The 17855-nt window shown below is 50.0% G+C and overlaps 1 protein-coding gene across 1 annotated transcript; it reads left to right on the forward strand.

The window, feature by feature from the left end:
• The first annotated feature begins 418 nt into the window (after positions 1 to 418).
• On the forward strand, positions 419 to 14671 carry Themis2 (thymocyte selection associated family member 2). The gene is made up of 6 exons (XM_032888305.1): positions 419 to 512; positions 4608 to 4748; positions 7560 to 7970; positions 10914 to 11983; positions 14032 to 14179; positions 14515 to 14671. The coding sequence occupies exons 1-6, from the start codon at positions 419 to 421 to the stop codon at positions 14622 to 14624; spliced, it is 1974 nt and encodes a 657-aa protein (XP_032744196.1). The 3' UTR covers positions 14625 to 14671.
• Positions 14672 to 17855: the final 3184 nt, after the last annotated feature.

The raw sequence follows: 17855 nt of genomic DNA on the forward strand, positions 1-17855 counted from the left end.
CAGCCCAGAGGGCGTGGATAGAGCCAACCCTGGACAGGTGGTCCTGAGCTGTGTAAAAAAAGCAAGCTGAGCAAACCAGTAAGCTGTGTTCCTTGATGGCTTCTGGACCAGTCCCAGTTCCTGTATCTGTCCCTAGTTCCTGCTCCGACTACCCTCTGTGATCCCAGATGAAATAACCCCTTCCCTCCCCAAACTGCTTTTATCACAACAGTAGAAGCCCTAAGAAATGATCCCATCTTAGAGTTGAAGAGACAGATCAGGAGGAATAAAGTCCTCATTCAAGAGTTCGGGGCTTCAGAGAACCCTGTGGGGCTCCTACCAACCGGACCTGGGGGGCGTGGTCTCTAGTGGGCGTGGCTTCCGGACAGTCCTCCGCAAACTGCGGACTGGTCTGAGCCACTTTAGTTGGGTCGCGACCATGGAGCCTGTGCCGCTGCAGGACTTTGCGAGCAGCCTGGACCCCGCCTCCCTTCCGCGCGTGCTGCGGGTCTGCTCCGGAGTCTACTTCGAGGGTGAGCGGGCTTTGGGTGGAAGGAGCCAGGCATGATGGGTCATGCCTGTAATCCCAATACTGGGGGGCTGAGGCAGGAGTTTTGGCACGAGTTCGAGGCTAGCCTGGCCTATAAAATGATGCCAGGTCAGTCTGGGATACAGAGTGAGACCCTGAGCAATTTGAGGGTTGAGTTCGGACGCTGCTACTTGCTCGAAGTTTAGGAATCCTCACCAAAAGGCGCCACCTCCCTGCGTCTCAGCTTCTGTCCCGCAGGCGATAAATCCTGAGTTTAACACAGAGGCATTTTCTCAACTGAGGTTGCTGGGTAATCCTAACAGAAACTGGGTAGCAGCTAGGCAGGGGCAACCTGAACAGCCTAGGAAATCCTGTCTCAAGCACCGAGAACAATTATAATAAATGGATTAGTAAGTGAATGGAGGTCACTGTTCATTGTGTCAGGCAGGCACTAGGATGCTCACTGGGTTTGTTTTATTTGTTTTGTTTTGAGAGGATCTTGTTTTGTAGCCCAGGTTGGCCTCAAATTTGCAACGATCCTTCTGCCTCTGGCTGAATTTGCCATGCCCGGTTCACTTTTCTTTCTTCTTTCTCTCTCCCTCCCTCCGTTCTCTTTTCTTATCTTCTCTCCCTTTCTTCAGAGATCCAACCCAGGACCCTGAACTCTCACCGATGAGACACATTCCAGTTCATTATTTAAGCACCAGATCAGCCCCACACCCCACCCCGTGCGCTCTCTGCTCCTTGCCTCCCTGCCTCCCTGTTTCTCCTCTTCGCTGGATTCTCAGTTGGAATGGTCCTGCCACCCCCTGAAGCCTTGCCGCTTTTCGCTTGCACATCTGCCCATGGCTCTCCCCGACTCATAGTAAAGAAGAGATGGACATATCAGGACGCAGACACCAGTTACTGGCCAAATAGCAAGTGGCTATAAGGGAGGGAAGAAAAGAGATGTGGATGTGAGTGAGCAAGACCCACCAGGCTGCTCTGAGGAGGGCAGAGGAGACTGTGGAGGGAGACAGTGAGATTCAGGGCTTCTCCCTCAGAGAACAAGCTTCTCACGGATGCCTGCTTCATCCTGCTCTCTGGGATGAGGGAACCAGGCTCTGCCACAGCAGCTGCCAGCAACGTGTTCTGTTGGCCAAGTGGATTGTAGACGAAGGAGGACCACACAAGGGTGAGTCTCTCCCGTCCATCGGAACCCGAAGGGTCCCTGAAGCAGGGCTCTGGGAGTCTGGTCTTTCTTTCTCCAGCTCAGGACCTCCTCCCAGCCTCTCTTGCTTACTTATGTCACAATATCTGAGTTTCTTCATCTGCTCTGACCTGGGGTGGTGGGAAGTGGAAGAAATTGGGGTGGTGACGTGAGGACAGACAGATGTCGGATGTCACAGAGTGTCGGTATGCAAATGAAGGGTAGATAACTATGCATGAGGGCAAGATGCAGCGGAATTCCAGTTTTGGAGGTAAATACCCTGGACTTCATACCCTCCTCCTGCTACCCTCACATCTTCCTCCTCCAATCCCCACTTTACCCTCCCTGCTGCACTGGGGACGGGCCATCTAACATCCTAGATCAGCACTCTTTTTTTTTTTTTTTAATTTTTTTTTTTTTTTCTTTCTTTGGAAGGAGTTCCCGAACCTCCGCTGCCCCGTGCCTCCCGAGTGCAACCCTTCCTTTTTTTTTTTTTTTTTTTCCAACCCCTAATTGGTTTTTTTTTTTTTTTTTCTTTTTTTCGGAGCTGGGGACCGAACCCAGGGCCTTGCGCTTCCTAGGTAAGCGCTCTACCACTTTTTCTAAATCCCCAGCCCCTTGTTTTTTTTTTTTTTTTTTTAAAGATTTATTCATTATATATAAGTGCACACCAGAAGAGGGCATCGGATCTCTTTACAGATGGTTGTGAGCCACCATGTGGTTGCTGGGAATTGAACTCATGACCTCTGGAAGAGCAGTCAGTGTTCTTAACAGCTGAGCCATCTCTCCAGCCCTAGATCAGCACTCTTGGCTAACACCCTTAACCTCCCCCACCCCCCGCCCCTGTTTAAGACAAGTTGTTCTTGTGTAGCCCAGACTTCTCCAGACTCTCTGTTTACAGATGTGTACCACCACAGCTGGCCGTCTGAGCCTTTGTTTACATTTATTTATTTATTTATTTATTGTTTGTTTGTTTGTTTGTGGGGCGAGCGTGCATGTGTCACAGTATGCATGTGAAGGTCACAGGACTTTTGTCTTCTTCCATTTTCTTCTGTCATATGGGACTTGGGGAGTGAAGAGTCTTTACCTGACAACGTCTTGCTGGCTCTTTTTTGATATTTTTGAGGCTGACCTGGAACACCCTATTGAAGCCAAGGGTGAGCTTGCTTGAGTTCCTACTCTTCCCCTTTATTGATCATTGAAGAGCTGGTACCGCCTCTCCAAGCTGTCACTTTTAGGAATGAGAAACTTGCTGTTGCTATTTATTTAGAAAAGGGAAACTGCTGGCCTGTTCCCGGAAGGGCAGTCACGCGTCTTCAGGGCACTGAAGCATCAGTTAACACTCAGCACAGAGCCAGGTATCTATAACTCCGTGGCTAACACACTCCTCGGCTGCAAGGTCCGCCTCTGACCGACTGTGTGCACTTTCCTGAGTTGTTAGGGTGAGGCTTACACCAGTTTCTCCCGACCCTGTGAGCAGCTCTCCTAGGGCTTTCCCTGGTTGCCTCAAGGTCCTGTCACCTGCGGTTTCCCATCCTCTGCCGCTGGACATGGACTCGGGCACACAGCACTGTGAGAGCTTTACTGTTTATTTCCCGGTGTTCTTTATAGCTTTAGCACTTTGCATCAGGCAAGTGGCTGCTGAACTTGGAGGTGGCTCTCAGATCCTCAATCTCCTCTACGTCCTCTTAAGAGCAACTCTATAGATTGCGGGGCTGGCTGGCGGGAGGGTGAGTTAGCTGGTAGGCGGGGCGGAGGGGCGTGGTTGCTGCCCTTGACAACCCAATCCAATCCCTGGGTCGAAAGAAAGAACTGACTCGGGAGGATTGTCCTGACTTCCACACCAAAGGTGTGGAATGCATTCTAGATAAACCTGATTTAAAAAACAAAAGCGAAAAGCTATTCGCTGGGCCGGAAGCGTGTACTTCAATTAGTACAGCGCTCATCTAGCATGCAGGAAACCCTGGATTTGATTCCGAGTACTGAGTACTCCAAAGAATTTGGCACGGTGGCATACACCTGCCTTCGTAGCACCCTGGAGGTAGAGTGGATCAGCAGAACAATCATCATTAGTAGAAAGAGTTCCAGGGCAAGGTGAACTACCGGAGAGCCTGCTTCGAAAAGAAAGGAAGGAAGGAAGGAAGGAAGGAAGGAAGGAAGGAAGGAAGGAAGGAAGGAAGGAGAAAGATGGGCTGGAGAGATGGCTCAGTGGTTAAGAGCACTGACTGCTCTTCCAAAGGTCCTGAGTTCAATTCCCAGCAACCACATGGTGGCTCACAACCATCTGTAATGAGATCTGATGCCCTCTTCTGGTGTGTCTGAAGACAGCTACAGTGTATAAATAAACAAACCTTTAAAAAAAGAAAGAAAGAAAGACAGACAGACAGACAGACAGACAGCACGCAGCTCATTCATCTGAAGCAGAGAGCAGGGAGTGGGAGGAGCTAGGTGCCTGCCTGGTCGCCTGTATCTTTGCGAAGCCCACCTACCCTGAGCTTGACTTTGCAAATGTAGTACAGGAGTTGTGGGTGCCTGGTTAGTTCCTGCTTCTTGGGTGCAATCTACCCCTAGAGGCTGCAAAGATGTTGAAAGGGACCAGCCCTGACTGTGTGCTCACTCCAGGAGAGCTGGGAGAAAGGGCACCGTCAGGACTGCAGTGGTCAGAGGAGACCGTGTAAGCAGGCTGACGCTGGCTGCCCTTTAGCAGGGAAAGGCAAGGAAGAAGCCTGATACTCCAGTGGGGCGAGGGTGGGGTGGGCTGGAGTACTTACGGGTATGTTTGGAACTGGGTCCAGTCCCGAGTACTTCAAAGTAGAAAGATATGGCAGCAGGAACCACTGAGTAGTGTTTGTATGGAACAGGCCACCCAGGCCTTTGCCAAAAGGAAAAACTGAGTCCATGTCTCCACAGGTTCCGTCTATGAGCTCTTTGGGAATGAATGTTGCCTCTCCACGGGGGACCTAATCAAGGTCACCCATGTCCACCTCGAGAAGGTTGTGTGTGAGAACCCAGAGACGGGTCAGACGTTGGAGCTCAACCCCAATTTCACAGGTAAGGCTTGTACCTGGTGCTCTAGCATTGTGCAGGTGAATCTTGAACCACTTGTGGGTTGGCTCGCCACTTTGGGCAGTATGCCCGCCCCTCTGGCTTTGCATATGAGGGCGACATAACTACCATTATGTAGCTGAAAGGCCAAGGGCATATTCAGAGGCCATCCGTGAGTCTGGCTTGTCCCAGCCTTCTTCTGATGGCATCTGCCTCTAGGTCTTCAAGTTTTGGTCTTTGTGTTTGCTCACCCATTCTTCATTCATCAAACATCTACTGACACCCACGTGTCCTTTGGGGAGCTGGATGTGTAGACTCAGGACGAACTAGGCCTTTCTGGAGTGACAGGGAGCAAAGACAAGGGCAATATGAAGCAGGCACAGCTCAGGGTGGGGTGGGTCTGTAGAGGCGCGAGCAACCCCAGGGGAAACAGCCTGGATTCTAGCATAGGGGAGGTAGAGACTGAAGACTGGGGAGTCCTGGCCAGCCTTAGCTTCATAGCGAGTCAGACGAGGATGGATGGGGCTCCATCTCAGAAAGGGTCAGGGACTGAAGACATAGCTCAGCTGGAAGGTGCTTCCCGCGTGAACATGAAGTCCCGGGTCATGTCGCCAGCACTGTGTACTCCAACGGGGGTAGCGGCACATTCCGGTAATCCTAGAAGGGAGGCAGGAGGAGTAGGAGTAGGTCTCACGCCTGGGAGATAATAGCAGATACTGCTGACAAGCCAGATGATCCGAGTTCAATTCCATGCACCTACATGCTGGAAGGAGAGAGTGATTCCTACAAGTAGTTCTCTGGCTTCTTCATATGTGCTGTAGCACGCACATGCATGCACACAATAAATAAATGTGATTTATTTTATTGGTGCAAGGTATCACTGTATAGCCTTGGTTGGTCTCCGTGTAAATCATGCCAGCCTCAGACTCATGCTGAACAGCCTCCTGAGTCCTGGGACTTAAAGGCGTGTACTGCCATGCCTGGCTTAAAGGTGACTTTTTTTTTTAATTTAAAGTAATATTAATCTCTTTGGAGGGCTGGAGAGATGGTTGAGAACACTGGTTGCTCTTCCAGAGGACTCAGGTTCAATTCCCATCCACCCACATGGCAGCTCAGAACTGTCTACCGCTCCAGTTCCCGGGGATCTGACACCTTCGCACAGATATACATGTGGGCAAAACACCAGTGGACGTGAAATAAAAATATATAATATATATTTTATATTTAAAATAAATATTTAAATATTTATATATAAAATAATAATTTTAAAATAAATATTTATATATAAAAATATATAAAGGTCTTTTTGGATTTCAAGGCCAGCCTGAGATCCATGAGACCCTCTCTGGAAAACAAGCAAGCAAGCCACACAGAAAAATGAACCCTGAAAGGGTTTAGTTATTGCAAAACAGGAGGTGTGTTGTTTGTGGCTGGGAGCAGCGTGGGTAGAAAGCCTGACACTGGTGGCCTCAGCTTCCTCCTCTGTTGGGAGCCCCAGGACCGATATGAGCTTTGAAGAGGAGACAGTGTAGAAGAGGGGCTGGCACAGAGCAGGCGCATTCTGAGCACACGTGTGTGCACACACAGATGCACACAAGCGCAAGCTTCCTGCGGGCAGTGGGACGGGAACAGAAGCTGATCCCTTCGGCTGGACGAACACACTCTGGCTGGTGAACGTGTTGAGGAATCCGGGGCTTTTCAGATATTCAAATGAGGCATTTCCTGCTGCGCTTTGAGGGCTCTGTTTTTCTACAGAAGACTTCTCTGAGCTCTCGAATACCTACCACTAGGTCCAACCGGTCTACACACATGTACACACAGGTCCATCACCCACACGACAGTGCGCATCCAGGCCCACACCTGCGCACACATACATGGGTGCGTAGACATGTTTCCTTGGGATGCTTTGACTGAGAGTGTGATGCCTCTTTCCAGAAACCAGTTCCCTCACTTGCTCGCAGACCACTAAGAGGGGAGCGAGCAAAGTCAGGGGACTTAGTTTCAATGCCATGCTATTATCTACCTCACAGCTTAAATCTGAAGTCCGTCAGCCATCCTGTGGACACCAGGATGGAAATCCCACCACACTGAGCGCAAGCTCAGATAACAGACGTTCTCAGCTTTCTGTTTCACTGAACTATTTCCCGAGGTCCCAGTCTAAGCTCTGTGAGATTTCCTTGATTAGATTTGGGCTGTGACTTTTGGGACCGGAAACTACTGTTTCTAGAAGTTGGGCCATTGGGCACCCTGGTGGCAGAACGTCTGGGAGCTGCAGGAATGGCAGGAGGGTTGTCATTTGGTTGTGGCAGAGCCACTGAGTGGTAGGGCCCCTGGGCTAGTAGATCCTGGGGCTCTCACTTGGGACAAAGAGACAACGGTGCTACCCTGAGATGGAGAGATAGACTTTGGGTGTGTGGGCTTGGAGCTCCAGAGCTCTGGGGGAGGGGTCTAAAGGAAAAAAATGGGTTGGCTAAGTTAAAGACGGAAACGTTGAGGAGGGTGGTGTGTGTGTGTGTGTGTGTGTGTGTGTGTGTGTGTGTGTGAAGAGAGAGAGAGAGAGAGAGAGAGAGAGAGAGAGAGAGAGAGAGAGAGAGAGAATGTGACCTGGTTCTGTTCCCTGTGTCCCTTGTGTCATCATTTCTGTCCTCACTGTTTGCACACTGTCATTCAGCCTCCGTCCTTAGACCTTTAGTCTAGATGTCCAGACGCAGGCCCATCCTTGACACCCGTCCTGGGAGTCTGGCTGGGTTATCCGCAGAGCCTGTCCCCAGCACACCCCTCCCTCCTCATTCTTCCTCCCTCTGCTGAATCCCACAGGCCTCTTCAGCACACTCACCAGCCTGCAGAGCTACAGAACCCTGGAGGATCTCGTCTCCGCCATGCCCCAGAACTCCACACAGTGTCCCATTTACTTCAAGTCAACTCAAAGAATTGTCACGGAGGCCAGGGTGGTGCCTGAGGATCAGCCCCTCAGACTTGAGGCCGTGGAAGTACACCACGGGACCCGCTATGCACGCTGTGTGCAGGCCTCACAGACCCAGGAGATCATCCTTCATCTGCCCCTTTCCCAGAAGGGACCCTTCTGGAGATGCAAGCCCAGTGCTCCACAAACCCTGCTCCAAGTCCTGCAGGACCCAGCTATGAAGGGCCTTAGGCTCACCTGCCCCAGCCTCCCCTGGGCCTCTGTGATACTAAAGCCCCAGTACCAGCTCCAGGCCATCATGCACAGTAAGTTCCCTGGGGAGACGGGAGTGGGTGGCTGGGAGCTGTACCGTCGAAGACAGCCCCGATCCGTGCATAGGCCGGGGGCTCCAGGCTGCTTACCTAATGTCCGCAATGTGACGGGATACCGATGCCCTGTGAAACCGGAAATGTGGTATGAAAAGAGATGAGAAAAGGGGATAAACGCACCTAAGCTCTCCTCCATGCTTTATGAAGGTTAGGCTCCACACCAGCTGCATAGATGCTGTCTCAAAACTGAGAAACAAAACAATTAATTAATTAAAGGGGCGGGGGCAGCTCAGTGCATAAAAGCACTTGCTGTGAAAATTGCCCTCTGACCTCCATGTTCCCTGGCATGTGCACACACACACACACACCCCAATAATAAAATTACAATTGTTTTTAAAAGTAGGGTTGGAGGGGTTGGGGATTTAGCTCAGTGGTAGAGCGCTTGCCTAGCAAGCGCAAGGCCCTGGGTTCGGTCCCCAGCTCCAAAAAAAAAAAAAAAAAAAAGAAAAGTAGGGTTGGGGCTGGAGAGATGGCTCAGCGGTTAAGAGCACTGACTGCTCTTCCAGAGGTCCTGAGTTCAAATCCCAGCAACCACATGGTGGCTCACAACCATCTGTAATGGGATCCGATGCCCTCTTCTGGTGTGTCTGAAGACATCTACAGTGTACTTATATATAATAAATACAACATACATACATACATACACACATAAGTAAATAAATAAAGCAGGGGTGACTCAGCAGGTAAGGATCCTGCCCCATCATGCACAAGTTTCATCCCTGGGACCTAAACAGTAGAAGAACTGACTTCTGCACGTTGTCCTTTGACCTTTGTACTCACAGCATGGCACAAACACACGCCTGTACATATATAGGTGGACAGACAAAAAGACACACAACCATACAAATAAATGAATAAGTGTAGACACAAAAAGGTTTTAGAAATAGTAAAATCAATAGAGGGGAACAGGTTGGGTGGTGGCACACACCTTTAACTCCAGCATTTGGGAGGCAGAGGTGGGCAGATCTCCGAGTTTGAGAGCAGCCTGGCCTACAGAGTGAGTCCCAGACAGTCAGGGCTACACAGAGAAACCCTGTCTTTAAAAACAAAACAAGGGGTTGGGGATTTAGCTCAGTGGTAGAGCGCTTGCCTAGTAAGTGCAAGGCCCTGGGTTCGGTCCCCAGCTCCAAAAAAAAACCCAACCAACCAACCAAACAAACAAACAAAAATCGAACAAAAAAAGCGGTTGGGGTCTGGCTTGGTGTGGGGCATTCGCTAGCCCTTGATCTCCAGCATTTCCAAAATTGAATAAAACAAAGAGAGGGTCTCTCATAGCCCAGGCTGCTCTCCAACTCCTGATCTTCCTGCCTCTGCCTCCCAAGTCCAGTGCTGGTGTCTGTATCTGTGGCACCATACCCGGTTAAAAACCAAACACGCCTGAAAGCTTTTAAATTAGGTATCCCCCTTTTAAAGATGCATACCTCTGGCTTGATAAAGTAGATTTTATTTTGCTCATGGAGAAGAAAAGCAAATGCTTTCCCAGGTCACTGTGGAAGAGACAGACACGAGGAACGCCAGGTGTCCCTTTTTCCTAGCACCGGCATTTCCTCGGTCAGAGTTCACACCACTCCTAACTCGGTCACCTTTTTCGTCCTCAAAGTTTCCATTTAAGTACCTCACTCTGGCTTTCCTGGCTCCCTCAACCCGGCACGCCCCTTACATTACCCTTCAGCGATATTTAGACCCTCTCCGCAGCCTCCTTAATTAGCATGTTCTAAATTTTTGACGCAGCATCTCATGTAGCCTGCCCAGCCTCGAACTCTTTCCTGAGAGTCCTGCCTCTGTCTCCCAAGCTCGGACACTGTGATGATGCAGCATTACACCTGGACCATGTGTTTATTGCTATTTTAATAAAGAGGTTTTTTTTTTTTAAATTAATTATTGGGCTGGGTGTGGTGGTACAGGCCTTTAATCCCAGTGCTCAGGAGGCAGAGGCAGGAGGATCTCTGTGAGTTGGAGGCCAGCCTGGTTTAGAAGGCAAATTCCAAGACAGTTAGGACTGTTAACAGAGAAATTCTGCCTCAAACAAAGTATTAATAATAATAATAATAATAATAATAATAATAATAATAATAATGTTTTAAAATTTGCATGTATGGTGTTTTGGCTGCATGTATGTCTGTGCAGCATGTATGTGCCTGGTGCCTACGGAGGCCGGAAAAGAGCATCGCATCTCTGGAACTGGAGTTCTGGGTTAGGTGGCTCACAACCCCCCATAACTCCAGCCCCTGCAGGGCCCAACTGCTCTGGCCTCTGTGGTCCCCTGTATTCATGTGCCCACATCTATGCACAGTTAAAAGTAAGAAAGACAATTTTAAAGGCTGGAGAGATGGCTCAGCGGTTAAGAGCACTGGCTGCTCTTCCAGAGGTCCTGAGTTCAATTCCCAGCAACCACATGGCGGCTCACAGCCATCTGTAATGGGATCTGACGCCCTCTTCTGGTGAGTCTGAAGACAACTACAGTGTAGTCCCATATAAATAAAATAAATCTTTTTTAAAAGACAAATTTAAATTATTTTTTAGAGATTATTTATTATATATATAAACACACTGTAGCTGTCTTCAGACACACCAGAAGAGGGCATCAGATCCCATTACAGAGGGTTGTGAGCCACCATGTGGTTGCTGGGATTTGAACTCAGGACCTCTGGAAGAGCAGGCAGTGCTCTTAATTGCTGAGCCATCTCTCCAACCCCGACAAATTTAAATTCTTAAATAAAAACATTAAATTAAGTAAAAGTAAAAATAAAAATAAAAAAAGACTGAGCTGAAAAATCTATGTAGTAGGAAAAGGATGGCGGGAAAGAAGGAGTCAGAGCTGGGGTTGGGGCTGCGACCGGATGTTGTGTGCCGGGCTCCGGAACTGCCTTCTCCCTACAGTGCGCAGCAGCATCGTCAAGATCCCGTCTACTCTGGAGGTGGAGGTAGAAGATGTCACAGCCTCTTCCCAGCACGTCCACTTCTTCAAACCATTGCGGCTGAGCGAGTTGCTGGCCCGGGGAGGCCCCTTCCCTCTGTCCACGGAGATCCTGGAGGTTCCTGATGGTCCACCCATCTTCCTCAGCCCGTGGATGAGCTTCCTACGCAAAGGCCAGAGGCTTTGCATCTATGGTCCAGCCTCATCACCCTGGCGGGTTGTGGCCTCAAGCAAGAGCCGAAAAGTTCCCAGATACTTCTTGCTCTCCGGAGCCTACCAGGGCAAGCTCAAACGGAGGCCAAGGGAGTTCCCCACGGCCTATGACCTTTTGGGCGCTCTCCAGCCAGGCCGGCCCCTCCGGGTGGTGGCCACAAAAGACTGTGATGGGAACGAAGAGGAGAATCCTGAGTTTTCTTTCTTGGCTGTGGGTGATCGGCTGGAGGTGTTGAGGTCCGGCCAGGTCTGTGGGGCCCAAGGGCAGGACATAGATGTCTTGATATGTCAGCGGCTGAATGAGCAGTCTGGGGAGGAGGAGGAGGAGGAAGAGGAGGAAGAGGAGGAGGTAGAGGACAAAGAACAGGTTCTGCTACCCCTCTACCTCTCTGGTAGCTTTGTGGAGGAGGTAAATGACAGCCGACGCTATAGCCTAGCAGATCTCACCTCCCAGTATACCCTGCCCTGTGAGGTCAAGGTGGTGGCCAAAGATTCCCATCACCCCACTGACCCTCTGACCTCCTTCCCTGGCTTGCGCCTGGAGGAGAAGCTCACAGAGCCCTTTTTGGTGGTAAGCCTGGACTCCCAGCCGGAAATGTGCTTCGAGATCCCTCCCAGGTGGCTGGATCTGACTGTGGTGGAGATTGAGGGACAGCCAGGCCAGGTGGCTGGGCCGCTGTCTGTCCCTACGGTGGAGGAACTGTCAGAAGCATTTTACTACGGCCTCCGGAAGCTGCCAGTCTCTGGGAACCAAGCTCCCCCGCCCAGGCCCCCGAAGAAGCAGCAGAACACACAGCGCTGTAAGGAGGGTGGCGTAAAGGTATGGACAGAACCTCAGCGGCAGGGAGGGGTCACCTGTGAGGCTCACCCTCGGCCCTTGCTTTTTTGCCTGCAATGATTCTCAGTTGTATTGAATTTGCAGCGCATTGGGTTCAATTCTTTTTCTTTAAATATTTTATTTGTTTAATGTATGAGTGCTCTGCTGCATATGCATCTGCCTGCCTGAAGAGGGCGTCAGGGTCCCCCTAAAGATGGTTATGAGCCACCATGTGGTTGCTGGGAACTGAACTCATGACCTTTGGAAGAGCAGCCGGTGCTCTTAACCGCTGAGCCATCTCTCTAGTCTTTGTACCAGGAATTCCCACTTGGTTAGTCCTCACGATCTTAAAGCCGATGTAGTTATCAGTGTTTTATGATTGGGAAAATGAAGATCAAGACTCTGACGGGGTCAGCAAAGAGAAAGCTTGACTTAGTGTGGACGCATTCTGACTCCAAGTTCCTAGAGCGTTTCCTCTCTGTCACTTTCATGCTTCTTCCACGCAGAGCATCGTCTGTTCTTACCTAAACGTTTGCAGTCCTCCCCATGGCTCTTAGGATGGCCTCCTGTCCTGGTTTGACTTACGTTCCTGTGATAAAATGCCCTGAACCAAAAGCAGCTTAGAGGAAGAAGGGTTTTAGTTCACAATTCCAGTTTAGTCGTTCCCTGTAGGGAAGGCACAGAGGCGGGGGACAGCTGGCCGCGCCAGGTCAGGAGCAGAAAGAGCGGGTGCATCAAATGCTCTACAAACTCCTTGCTGACTTCTTACTTTTATAGAATTCAGAGTCCAGCGTAGGAAATGATGTCCTCCACAGTGCTCTCAATTGTCTTATATTGATTGGCAGTCAAGACAGTCCCCATAGACGTACCACAGACCTTACCTGATCTGACAGAGGTCCAGGAAATTCTAGGTCGTGCTAAGTTAAGTTAAATCTAACCTCCAAGGCTCCTCAATCTTCAACTGCTGGGCTCGGTGTTAAAGGCTTCAGTGGCTCACACGGCATCAGGGTCTCTCATGGGTTGGCTGCAGCCTGGCATTCCTGGGCCCCCTCTCACCACTACTTCCTGTTTCCCACTTCAGCTACAGGAAGGCTCAGGTTCGGCCTGTTGACCCATTAGACCCAGGGCTAGAACCTTTATTCCTCCTTCAGGCTAGGGAAGTGAGGCCCTGACTTCTGGGCAGAGCTGGCTGGCCCTGTTCTGTCACCTCTGTTCTGTCACCTCACTGTGTTCACCGCCATTTTTCACTCACTGTCTCTCTTCCTAATAAGAGTGGGGCAGGATATGGGGGTGGGGGTGGGGTGAAAAGCAAAAATTCCACCACTTCAAGGCTGCTGAATGAACCAAGGGGAATCAAAGGCGGGAGAGTGGGGATCCCGGCTTAGACTAGCTCTTTGAGCATCCATCTCTCTTGGTGATTGACATGCTAGGACTTCTCCCACAAGCCCTTTAGTTAGCTACTTCCTGTTTGTCGATAGCTTGCTAACTTGGTGGCTGACCCCACCTACTCTCACAGCCCACACGCCTATGCATGCATGTGCATTCATACACACACAGAGAGAGAGACAGAGAGAGAGACAGAGAGAGAGACAGAGAGAGAGAGAGAGAGAGAGAGAGAGAGAGAGAGAAAGAGAGAGAGAGAGAGAGAGAGGGGCACCAGTGTTCTCTTTTTCTCTTTACAGCTGAGATAAGAGAGCCAAGTCATCTGAGCTCACACAGCTAGGAGGATGGCTAGGCTGGGTTTGATTCAGCCCTGACTACATAGCCAGGGTGACTGAGTGAGCTATCCAAAGTCTGCTTGGTGAGCTCAACAGGTATCCTGTGCTGGGACCTCAGGAGGCCTGAATTTATTATCGTATAAGTCATGTGATAGTGGGTAAAATGATGAGTCCTTGAGTAGTTTCAGTCTCACGAGGGACTTCTGTCCATGAGAAACCTGACCCAGAAAAGCGCACAGCCAATGGTCCCTGTCAGGCGACTCGGTCCCAGCAGCCGAGTCTTGCACCGTTACTGCTTTCTAGCTTTTGTTTTTTTCTTCTCATCTTGTTCAGGCTCGAGCTGTAGAACCGAAGCCATCCTGCCCACAGCTTGAACGCAAGGCGAAGACCTTGGAAGCCTTCCCCGTGAACAAGTCAAGTGTGTACAGCAAGATTTCTGACAAGAAAGACCGCAAATCCAATCCCCAAGCAAAGAATTCAGGTGAGTTTGACCCATCACAGCTGTCTCCCATCTCTGATGGCTCTGCCCAGGGGGACCCTATCATGGTCCTAGTTTGAAAGCCAACCTTATATGGAGCGGATCAGGGAAAGGCCTCGCTAGTCTTTCTCTGTAGACTCCAGACCCCAGCGATGCAATGAGTCCAGTCCTAAGGCATGGTGTCCTCTGTGACAATAAACGGCTACAGTGTGTAAGGAGAGTGGTTCTGAGCCACAGTCAGGCTAGTCCCTTCCCTGTTCAGGGGATGAAACTGAAGGGGAAGGAACTTGCCTAAAGGCAAAGATTCTGAATGACCTGGACTTTCCTTTCTCCTTCAGTGCTGAGTATGAAACCCAAATCCTCGAGCTCGCTGGGCAAGTACTCCACCGCTGAGTCACATCTCCCGCCTGACCCAGATATAGATGACCACGACTATGAAGAAATTTGAGCACTTTCAGAAAAACATCATCTAGGTGCTGGGGGAAAGCCACACTTCCCAGCTGCCGCCTCACAGGGGACTGGGTTACCAGCTAACTCTTGGAGGACCTAGGGCAGAGTCTCAAGGGACTTAGACTCCGATGGGCGTGAGACTGACACTACTCCTGCCTCTTTGGGTTCCAGGTCGGCTTGGTCCCAGAAAGTTGCATATGACACCCTCAGCCTTAGAATGCTGGTGTCCAGAGAAGCCATTCAGGTCCTGGCTCCTCCTGTACCCATCAGCTGACCCACTACTAGGCACAGAGAAGAATCAGAGGCCACCCTCCAGTGCTGCCTGCCTCTCAGTAAAGAGAACTCAGTCTTCATTATGTCACCCAGTGTAGCTGCCGCCTTTGCCTGCTCTGCCCTGTGCCTGGGGGCAGACAGTATTCTCACGGGGGCTAGAACCCAGCTCATGATCGGTACCCAGTAAATGGCCTTGTGGGACTAAATGTGGGCATGTGCTTCCAAGAATAAAATCCTAGGGAGGACACTAGTTCTCCAAGTCTGTTAGTGGAACTAAGAGCTAATTTACAAAGGTGGAGGGACTGGAGAGATGGTTCAGTGGTTAAGAGCACTTTGCTGGGGGTTGGGGATTTAGCTCAGTGGTAGAGCGCTTGCCTAGCAAGCACAAGGCCCTGGGTTCGGTCCCCAGCTCCGAAAAAAAAGAAAAGGAAAAAAAAAAAAAAAAAAAAAAAAAAGAGCACTTTGCTGCTACGGAGGACCCAAGTTCAGTCCCCAGCACCTACATCAGGTGGTTCACAACTGCCTGTAACTCCAGCTCCAGGGGTCACCTGCTTCTGGACGCTGTGAGCACTCAGTTCATGTACACAGCCGAGCCCCTGCAAGCCTCCAGTTAGACACAATCTAAACATTTAAAGCTGGAGTTTGTGGTGCACACCTTTAACCTCTGCAGGCAGAAGCAGGTGGATATCTGAATTCCAGGCCAGCCTGACCTACCTATTTATTTATTAAACAAAGCCGAGAAGCTGGGGAGACCCAAAGTTGTGGAAATCTGGGTGATGCTCTGACACTGTTAAAAAAGAAAGCTGTTAGGTGACTTGACGACCCAAGGTCATCTCATGGTAAAGCCTCAGAATAAAAATGACACATGCTTCTGTGTGAGTGATATTTATTATCTTGTCTGTGCACCAGGCCCTTTAGAAACCACATCCAAACCTTGAACTCTCACAGAGAAACGGCTGCCTGATTTTAAGATTAGGCAACAGGCTTAGTGACTGATGGTCAAGGAGGTAGATTAGATCAGTGGTTAGAGGGCTCCAAAGGCAACAGTCTGGGTTTGGGTTCCCAGCGTACCATGGACCAGCTACCGATTTGAGCGTTTATTTCAGTTTAGGCTTTAGTTTCATGACATGTAAACTTATTTAAGGATCAACTGAGATACTTACAAGGCATCTAGTACCTGTGCCTGGCACTCACTGTTAGTGTCATTGATAACCAGTGTCACACAGTTGTGTCTCAAGCGCTAGCTTCCAAGCCTGTCATCTCCTCACAGAAGTCACTGTGTTAAAAACAGACCAAAAACCCCCACTGGTTCCCTGGACTCTAACAGCATGGCTTAACCTGTGTTCAGAGCTGGAGCTAAGAGAACAAATATGAACTTTGTTCATGCACCCTCCAAGGTGGGTCTAGGCGTGTTGGGTGATGTTATCCACAGCCTGGGAAATGAACCACAGAATTTAGCCATAGGCCACCAGAGAAGACAGGGAACAGATAAAAAGGTACTGAGTTTACAGCTGTCCTGAGACTGGGTCCAACTTGGGTCAGATTCTAGACACTGCACCCATGTGTACTCCTGTGTCTGCTCCGCTCTGGGCGGCCTGGACCTGTCCTTGCAAGTTCCCTGACCTTTGAACCTTGGAATGGAGTTTTCCAGTTGAGTCCTACAGGCTTTTGGCCAATCCCAACTATGGGGACCTCATCTACCAGTTTCTACCTGTGTCTCCCCAGGAGCCAGTGTTCATTGTACTGGGAGATCCAGGGACAGACCCCAGAGAAAAGCAATAAACAAGATTTTTTTTTTTCTTTTTTTCCGGAGCTGGGGACCGAAACCAGGGCCTTGCGCTTGCTAGGCAAGTGCTCTACCACTGATTTGAACAAGATCTTGACAAAGTCCCTTCCTGGCTGTGAACTACCAGAGGGTGAACCTATGGTCAAGGTGTCTCTGGCTTTCACTTCCACATATATGGCCAATCTTGGCACAGCTGAATGAGCCTCAAAAGGAGGGCAGAAAAGAGGGCTACCAGTCCCTATAAAGTAGGATTTCTGGGTCTGGAGAGATGACTCAGTGGTTAAGTGGACTGGCTCTCTTGTGGAGGGTCCACGTTCAGTTCCCAGCACCCAGCCAGGTGTTCACAGCTGCCTTCGTTCCTGGGACCCACTCTCTTCTGGCTTCTGGGGGCTCTGCAGGCATGGTACATATACACTAGGCAAAATGCTCATACACATTAAATAAAAAGGGCTTCTGAGTAGTCAGGATGCTTCAGTGTAGAGAGGCAGCAATCTTTTAGCTTGGAAGCTGGGCTTAAAGGAAGCAGAGACCGGGGAGGTATCCTCTGGGCAGAGTGCTTGCCGTGTTAAGGTTGATGACCTGAGCAGGGATCCACAGCACCTACATAATAGCCAGGCCTTGTGGTACGTTACCTGCAACTCTAACATTGGCAGACGGGAGGCGGAAACATTCCAGGTGTTGGCTGGGCAGCTGGTCTAACCGAAACAGCAAGTCCTAAGTTCAGTGAATGGTCTTAGCGGATCCATTTGAGGGAGATACCTTGTCTCAACCTCTGGCCATAGGTTCCCGAATGAGTAGATGTTCTCCAGTTCTCAATACACGCGCACACACAGTATGTTCAACTGCACCTGATTTTCCCTATCAGAGTAATGGCAGCTGCTTGGGGAACCATCAGAGGAAGGATTACAATGGGGCTGGGGCTGGCCCTTGAGCAATGCTAATTCTTACCCTGGCCTTATCTAGTTAAGCTCTGTAAAATGTTTTTTCATGATGCTCCATTTCCCACCTGCAGGCTTTTTTTAAAATAAAGGTTTATTTATTTATGAGTACACTGTAGCTGTCTTCAGACACACCAGAAGAGGGCATCAGATCCCATTACAGATGGCTGTGAGCCACCATGTGGTTTCTGGGATTTGAACTCAGGACCTCTGGAAGAGCAGTCAGTGCTCT

This window comes from Rattus rattus, chromosome 1 (assembly GCF_011064425.1).
Source record: "Rattus rattus isolate New Zealand chromosome 1, Rrattus_CSIRO_v1, whole genome shotgun sequence".
NCBI lineage: Eukaryota > Metazoa > Chordata > Mammalia > Rodentia > Muridae > Rattus > Rattus rattus.